At 46.1% G+C, this 8715-nt stretch overlaps 1 protein-coding gene across 1 annotated transcript; it reads left to right on the plus strand.

Annotated features, from left to right (window-relative positions):
• The first annotated feature begins 5993 nt into the window (after nucleotides 1–5993).
• LOC122008308 (probable WRKY transcription factor 60) lies at nucleotides 5994–7170 on the plus strand. The gene is made up of 3 exons (XM_042564008.1): nucleotides 5994–6456; nucleotides 6539–6655; nucleotides 6745–7170. Exons 1-3 carry the CDS (start codon nucleotides 6019–6021, stop codon nucleotides 7033–7035), a joined length of 846 nt encoding a protein of 281 aa, XP_042419942.1. The 5' UTR covers nucleotides 5994–6018; the 3' UTR covers nucleotides 7036–7170.
• The last annotated feature ends 1545 nt before the right edge of the window (nucleotides 7171–8715 follow it).

Raw genomic sequence — 8715 nt, forward strand, 5'->3', positions numbered from 1 at the left:
TGATTTCAAAGGTGCCAGAGAGCTGCTGAGCGCCCAACTGAGAATCTGAATGTATAGTCACCCGTCCGGCTCCCACATCCCGAGCTGCCTGCAAGCCGGCTATGAGGGCTTCATACTCAGCTTCATTGTTTGTAGCTTTATAATCCAGCCGGACGGATAAGTGCATCTTTTCTTCTTGAGGGGAGAGCAACAGTATTCTAATCCCGCTTCCGAGCCGAGTGGATGATCCGTCCACAAATATTTTCCACATAGCTTCCAGCTCTGAATTCTGCACCTCAGTCACAAAATCTGCTAAGGACTGCGCTTTGATTGCCGAGCGGGGCTGGTATTGGATGTCAAATTCACTTAACTCCGTCGTCCATTTGATGAGCCGCCCGGACGCTTCTGGATTCAGTAATACACACCCGAGCGGGCTATTGGTTTTGACAATGATGGTATGCGTCAGGAAGTATGGACAAAGGCGTCGAGCGGCGAGGACCAGGGCGAAAGCCAGCTTCTCGAGCCCAGTGTAGCGAGATTCAGCATCTTTTAAAATATGACTAAGAAAATACACAGGCTCTTCTTCGCTCGCCCTCATTAGTGCTGAGCCGATTGCTTGCTCAGTTGAAGACAAGTAGATACAAAGTGGCTCACCCACAGCCGACTTGGCTAATACCGGGAGAGAGTTCAAATATGCCTTCAAATCTTCGAACGCCTGATCGCATTCTTCGTCCCAGTGAAACTTAGTGGCCTTGCGCAAGATTTTGAAAAAAGAAAGGCTCCGGTCGGCGGTCTTGGATATGAATCTGGACAAAGCAGTTATCCGACCGGTCAAACGCTGCACTTCCCTCGTATTTCGCGGAGGCGGCATGTCTTGTAGAGCTTTCACCTTGCTGGGATTTGCTTCGATACCCCGCTCGGTCACTATGTAACCTAAGAAACGCCCTCCTTTTGCTCCGAACAGGCACTTCTGGGGATTTAGCTTGACTCCATATTTTCGCAGCGTTCGGAAGGTTTCCTCCATGTCTTTGAAGAGATCGGCCGCTCGGACGGACTTGATAAGAATGTCGTCCACATAAACTTCCAGATTCCGCCCGATCTGCTCCTTGAACACTTTGTTCATCAAGCGTTGATAAGTGGCTCCCGCGTTCTTCAATCCGAACGGCATCACATTATAGCAGTAGGTGCCGTCGGTCGTCACGAAGCTAACTTTTTCTTGATCTTCCCGGGCGAGCGGCACTTGATGATATCCCTGATAGGCGTCGAGCATGCATATCAACTCGCAGCCGGCCGTAGAATCCACCAGTTGATCGATTCGAGACAAGGGGTAAAAGTCCTTTGGGCACGCCTTGTTAAGGTCCCGGAAATTGATGCACACTCTCCACTTGTTGCCGGGCTTGGAAACTAGCACCACATTCGCCAGCCAGCTCGGGAACTGGACCTCGCGTATATGGTCGGCCTCCAAGAGTTTCTCCACCTCCGCTCGGATGATGGCATTCTGTTCGGCGCTGAAGTCCCTTTTTCTCTGCTTTACTGGCCGAGCGTCCGGTCGGACGTGGAGCTCATGCTGCGCTATACTTGGTGAAATTCCGGGCAGCTCATGTGTCGACCAGACGAAGACATCAAGGTTTCTCCGGAGGCATAGGATCACCTCCTCTTTCTGATTCGCCTCCAGATCGGGCGCGATGAATGTCGTGGCCTCCGATCGGGTTGGGTGTATCTGCACTTCCTCTTTTTCTTCATAAATTAAAGAGGGAGGCTTTTCAGTTATAGCATTTACCTCGATCCGTGGCGACTTCCGAGCGGAATTTGCTTCTTCTCGGACCATTTCGACGTAACATCGCCGAGCTGCCAGTTGATCTCCCCGCACTTCTCCCACTTTGTCTTCGACGGGGAACTTGATCTTCTGGTGGAAGGTGGAGATGGCCGTCCGAAACTCGCTGAGCGCCGGTCGTCCCAAAATGACGTTGTATGATGAGGGAGAGTCCACCACCACGAAGTTTGCTGTCCGCGTCCTCCTGAGCGGCTCTTCTCCCAGTGAAATAGCCAGCCGTATTTGTCCGACCGGCAGGACTTCATTGCCCGTGAACCCGTAGAGGGGGGTTGTCATGGGCAGCAGCTCGGCTCGGTCAATTTGTAGTTGATCGAACACCTTTTTGAATATGATGTTGACCGAGCTTCCTGTGTCAATAAAAACGTGATGAATAGTGTAGTTGGCTATTACCGCTTTGATGAGCAGAGCGTCGTCGTGGGGCACTTCAACTCCTTCCAAGTCCCCGGGCCCGAAACTGATTTCGGGTCCACTCGCCCGTTCTCGGCTGCAGTCGACTGCATGGATCTGGAGCTGCCGGACGCTCGCCTTTCTTGCTCGGTTGGAGTCTTCTCCGGTCGGCCCCCCAGCTATGATGTTGATCTCGTCTCGGGAAGTATTGCTTCTATTTTCTTCTTCCCGAGCGGACGGTCGAGGACGTTCCCTAGACATCCGGAGATTCTCCCGTCTTGGAGAGCGACGCCGCTCAGGATTCTGTTGCTGTCGTCTATCAGCTACCGTCCGATCGGCTTCACGAGGCCTCTGTCGCCTATCGGCTGATGGCGACCGACGACCTCCGCCTCTGGGAACGGGGTGGGTGATTAGAGGAAGACTACGACAATCCCTGGTGTTATGTGTGTCCGTCCGGTGGAAGGAGCAGAACATTGGGGTCCATCTCTACTTTGTTCTAGGCTGCTCGGCTACTACTTCTTGGACATGAGGTCTTGGATGAGCTCGAATTGCTTCGGCCCGTGGTCCTCTGGGTGGCTGATGAGCAGCGTGTGGCTTCCGTTCAGCAGGAGGAGCCCGCTCGGCTGGAGTTTCTTTTTTTCGGGCCGCTTGCGCTTCCTCCACGTTGATGTATTCGTCGGCCCGGTGCAGCATGTGGTCGTAGTCTCAGGCCGGCTTCCGAATGAGTGACCGGAAGAAATCCCCATCCACGAGGCCTTGTGTGAAGGCATTCATCATGGTCTCCGAGGTGGCCGTTGGAATGTCCATGGCCACTCTGTTGAACCACTGGACGTAAGCTCGGAGCGATTCGTGGGCTTCCTGTTTAATGACAAACAAACTAACACTGGTTTTTTGATAGCGCCGACTGCTTGCGAAGTGGTGGAGGAAGGCCGTTCGGAAGTCTTTGAAGCTTGTGATAGATCCGTCCGGCAACCTCCGAAACCACCGTTGAGCCGATCCGGAGAGGGTGGTGAGGAAAACTCGACACTTCACCCCATCTGTGTACTGATGTAGGGTTGCAGTGTTATCAAACTTACCCAAATGATCATCCGGGTCAGTGGTTCCATTGTATTCGCTGATCGTCGGAGGCACATAGTGCTTGGGCAGAGGGTCTCTTAGAATAGCCTCTGAAAATTGGCGGTTGATCCGTTCGGGCGATGCGTCCGCTCGGGGGGCTTTCCCTTTTCTGCTATCTCGTCTTGGCATTTCATCCGAAGATGATCCCCGATCTCGATTAGTGGTTGCGGCTTCAGGAGTGCGGAATAGAGCTCGATGGAATGGAACCGTGGCCGGTGGAGCTTCCGCTCGACCGCCTGATGTCGATGTGGCTTGCTGCTCAGGCCGCTCGACTAGTGCCTTCTGTTTTTGTTGCACAAGCTTGGCGGCCCTTAACTCGATCAAAGCATCAAGTTCTTCCGTGGAAAGTGTCACCGTGTGCTGTCGTCCAACCTCGTCCATTGTTTCCGTTCGGATGCAGGAGCGTTCCCACAGACGGCGCCAAATTGATCCTGTCCGAAAGCTGAATCAACGGACGCTGGGCACGTGACGCTCTCTGGTCGCTGACGTGGGTCTTCGAATGCTGGTGCAAACTTCCGGCGATCCTGTAAAAAAGTCGGGCCGGGAAGGGATTCCCCGCGGTGACCCTCCGACGCTCAAGTCAGGCAAGCTAGCAGTGAAGAAGTGGCTCCGAAAGTGGCAGAACACGTACCTCCGGCGAAGGATGAGGGCCTTTATATAGGGCTGGGGAGAAGCGGGTGCACACATACCGAGGTGTACACGTGTCCTCAGCCCATACCCCAGTAAGGGCCTGTCAGTGAGCTTACCTGACCCCATACTGCTACAGTCCAAGCATGTCTTCGATGGGACAGCGGAACCCCCTGTCGTAAAATTTGGAGTATGGCCTAAACGTGGAACATACCCGCTGTCAGAAAAAGATGTCCCTTGTCCTTTTCCCCTTGACTTCCGTCCGGGCGTCCGGCCGGACTGCGCTCCGAGCGTCCGGCCGGCTAGCCTCTGCCTTACGTCCGGCCGGGCACATATAGTGGTCTACTTGGAAGATTCTCGGTGATGTGCTTTGTGGAGACTGTTAGCAGTATGCTACCTCATGTTTCGGCCGAGCGTGCCTGCCGCTCGGTCCTAAGAACCTGTATCATGAGCGTCGGGGCCCAGCTTCCTGCTGGGGCGCCTTCAGTTAGAACCCGGTCAGCCGGCCGGGAGTTCAACCAACCCATATCTGGTCGGCCACCCGAACATTTGACTTCCGCGTGGCGTTGACTCCCTAGACCGATGATTCCCTGTTCTTACCGTCGGATCAGGATATATTGTATTAGATAAGTTTATCTTGTATTGGATGACAAAAACTTTGTCTTGTATTGAATTGTTTAAACCTAAATATAGGGTTTTGGGTTTATATATATATATATGTATCGTATATTTTAGTTCATATATATATTGTTGTCTCGTAATCAATGTATTTTTTGTGATGTGTTGTGAATTTATTATGTTGTAATATTTTTTGTGATGTGTTATGACTTTATTGTAAAAATCATTGTTTGTGATAATTGTAATAGATTAAATTTAAATGTAAATAGAGAAAATAAGGAAAAAATTCGTAGGGATATTAGCGTTGTATATTTTGATTTTCTGTTGCTAAGACCATCCACATCAGTATCCTCACCCAAAATCTAAAATTTAGAGTAAAAGAACTACTTTATTAAATTTAAATATCCATTTTTCACTACATGATACATCAGCTTCCCTATAATTTGCCATATATTTATTTTTTTTATTATTTTTCTCTTTCCTTCGTATTTTTTTTTATTATTAGATGGAGGAAAGAGATAGAGGAGAGAGAAATTCTTTATTATAAGAGGAAGGAGAGAGAAATTTTTTATCATTAGAGGAAGGAGAGAGAAATAATATTTAATGTTGAAAAATGATATGCTCAAGAGAAAAAGCTAAAGGAAAAACTCAAGGATAGACACATAAAGTGATGGAGTCTACAAAAAATGAAATGGTGGGCCATGACTTTATGTCTCTATCCTTAAGTTTTTCCTTGAGTTTTTTTTCCCTGAGCATATCATTTTTCTTAATGTTTAGGGATGAAATTCATTTCTTAAATTTAAACAACTATAATTCATAAAATGTATATTTAGAGAATGAGTAGGGTATGTTTTTTAATGTAAAATGTAAAATTTAAAGTAAAAATTTAATTTAGAGTAATTGATATGGATGTTCAGATATTTAATTTTCTATCATTAATTGCCAACCACTGATATTCTCCTAGTATTAGCCATTAGAGATGGAACATTAATTTCCGTTGCTAATAGCGGAATTTGTCTTTAACGACATATTAGCGAAGGAAATATTCCGTTACTAATTGCTGTATTTTTTTTTATAGGGGATGCAGCAAGACGCGCATACAAATTTATTTCATTTATTTTTTATTTTAGTCGGCACTATACACAAGACCGATCAGAAAATTTAATCCTTTATTACATTATTAGGCAAATTAACAATAATTAGTCACGCGTTCGTACACGTCTTGTATCAGTCTTTTTTTAATGTCATTAAATGATTTTAGAAACAGACACAAAATGAAAATGATATCAAAATTAAAAAAAATAATAATATTATTAAATAATAATAATAAAATCAAATGACACGAAGCTTCCTTGAAATTTACATGACAGGAAGGTTAAGCAATATCACGAGTCTTCTTCTATAAGAACACTTCTCCTTTTGCCCGATCAAACAGGCCACTTCAATTCCTGAATCCAATGGACTACGATGACGGGACCAACGATCGTTCATCTCTCAGCCTCGACCTCTGCGTCGGACCTCGTCCCTCCCCCGTCGACGTTCCGACTCCGGCGAGGCCGACTAATTTTTCTTTATCCACACAAGTCGATTCATCGTTTGGTCAACAGAGCTTCTCGAGTAAAGAAGACACCCTCGAAGCCCAACTGAATAAGGTCAGCGAAGAGAACAGGAGGCTGACGGAGATCGTCGCCGCCTTGTCTCGAAACTGTCACGGTGCAGCTCGACGGCGCAGCGAGTCATTCGATTTCGAAAACGGATCAAGCTCGCCGAAAAGGAAGTGGATAGTAGACTGCGCAAAAGATGAAGACGCATGGAAGAGACTGAAATCAGTTACTGATCCCGTCGTCAAAACCTTCAAGATTTGCGTTAGAACTGATCAAAACGATTCGAGCAATGTAAGTAAAAAAGAAAAAAAAAAAAATCAGTTCCACGAATCACATAGAGCATGCTTTGCTGAATATACTGTTGATCGATTAGGTGGTGAAGGATGGATACCAATGGCGGAAATACGGACAGAAAGTGACGAGGGACAGCCCGTTCCCCAGAGCTTACTTCAGATGCTCTTTCGCACCTTCCTGCCCTGTCAAGAAGAAGGTACACGCTTAACCAAACAGATAGAACAATATTAATCAAAAGCTCTCTGAGAGGCATTTAGTGATTTCGATCGTTAATTTATTAATTAGGTGCAAAGAAGTGTAGAAGATAGATCGGTGTTGGTGGTGGTGTATGAAGGCGAGCACAATCACCGACTCCCTTCGGAGGATGAACGATCAATCAATCTCAATAACGCCGCAGAAGGAGGCGATGCAGTTGGCTTGGTTTTGAAGGAAACGGTGGAATTGCCGGAGTTACAGAGGCTGCTGGTCGAGCAGATGGCATCGTTCTTAGTGGTCGATCCCAACTTCACCGCAGCTATCGCCACTGCCATCGCGGACCGACTCAGCTCGTTTCGTATCCAGCAGCATTTCCATTGAATAAATTGTAATAGATTTGCAAGCAAAATCTGAATCGTATCTAAATTATATGTGCTCCATTTGTTCGGCAATGATCATTGGTGTCCTTCCTTGTGCTAGCTCAATTATATTAGCAATGAATTAAGCAATTCTCCATCCTTTTCTCTCTTGTAGCATTAGATTAAACAACTATATAATAGGCAAAAATTAAAAGGACTTTATTGGCGTCCCATTTAAAGTGAGTATCTGAAATGTAGACGTGATTTAAAATTTCTATGTTTATGAACCGGATTTAATGTTTAGGGTTTGATGTTCAATCTCTTGGAGTTTTAACCTAAAAATTATTGGTGCAAGGGGCACTTGATAAATGGTTCAAATTTAAATTGTATTGTAATCTAATAATGTTGATTAAGTGTGTAAATAGCTTAATGAGGAAGTTTTAATAGGTCAGTTGGACAGATACTAACTAAAGAAAATCTTAGTCGGTCAGATTGACCAGATATCATACTAGACAAAGAGAAGTCTTAATAAAAAAAAAAAGGTAGATCCGCTACCTTAGCGGCCCCCCTAGTGCCGGCCCCACGGATATAGAGGGAGGTTCATGCAGGTACACAGGCCATAGGCGCATGGCGAGGTAAACCCCAGGTCGTCAGTTTCTGAGAATCGACCCCTGACCATTACGCCAGAGATACCATGCGCCCACCGTCTGTGCTACGCCCTGGGGGCAAGAGAAGTCTTAATAGGTTAGATGGATCGGATACTAGGCAAAGATGGAAGGCTTGACAGATTGAGAACACCACGAGGAAAGACTACAAGGGTCAACGAACTGGATATCTAGCAAGTTGATGGGTCAAGTGAGCACTGAACATTGGAGGAAGCCTTAAGGTCCGAGGATTAGATGTTGAGTAAAAGTCCAAATAAGTCAAGAAAATTGACATTAGGTAAACTTTCCTGAGTTGAGTAAATAAGAACGAGTATCCTTTAAGGGAACACTAGGCGTCAGTCTGACCTAGAGTTTTATGGGAAATCCAAAGTCAAGATCGAACAACTGTAAAAATGTCACCTCTTAATATTTTATTATTATTATTGAGCTAACACTGTTATGCAGGGATCGATAACCGAAAGTTGGCCGAAATTAATGAACCTTGGATGACCGGACTGGTTCCAAGCGATCGGAGATCCGAGTGACCAAACAGGGTTTAGTTAGTGCCCGAATGGCCTGAACTCTGCCCAACTTCCAAATGAGGTGGCATGTTCTGATTGATCTGTGAACATCAATATCCAAGCGCATATAAGGGTTCCAAGCGCTTGGGTAATGATAAGTTGCAGCTAAAGAAGTCGGATAGAGCTTCACCTAGTTATCACTACGTCAGCAGTTCAGGCGCCCAAAAGGACTCCAGACGCCCAAAGATGGATAATTTGCAACGCAATCAGATCAGATGAGATCGAGCTGAATGCACTCGGGGCTGGTTTAGGCACCTAAAATATCTTATAAAAGAACTCATGAGAGACTATGGGATTTAATTTTTTACATATTCTACTTCCATTATGTGCAAAAACTCTGATACTGCGATGTTATGCTACTACGACAACGAACTTCATCTTGAGCAAATTTTTGTCAATATATTATTTGAGTTTTGTATTTCGTACTTAGTTTTTGAAAAAGGTCGGTAAACTTATTACCGATCCCTATCTTCTGTA

Source organism: Zingiber officinale, chromosome 8A (genome assembly GCF_018446385.1).
Source record: "Zingiber officinale cultivar Zhangliang chromosome 8A, Zo_v1.1, whole genome shotgun sequence".
Lineage (NCBI taxonomy): Eukaryota > Viridiplantae > Streptophyta > Magnoliopsida > Zingiberales > Zingiberaceae > Zingiber > Zingiber officinale.

Excerpts from the sequence above, each read along its gene's own strand:
- LOC122008308 (XM_042564008.1), top strand. The coding sequence starts at position 6,019 with ATGGACTACGATGACGGGACCAACGATCGTTCATCTCTCAGCCTCGAC. Across the intron at positions 6,457-6,538 it reads ATCAAAACGATTCGAGCAAT|GTGGTGAAGGATGGATACCA; the intron begins GTAAGTAAAAAA and ends TTGATCGATTAG. Across the intron at positions 6,656-6,744 it reads CCTGCCCTGTCAAGAAGAAG|GTGCAAAGAAGTGTAGAAGA; the intron begins GTACACGCTTAA and ends TTTATTAATTAG.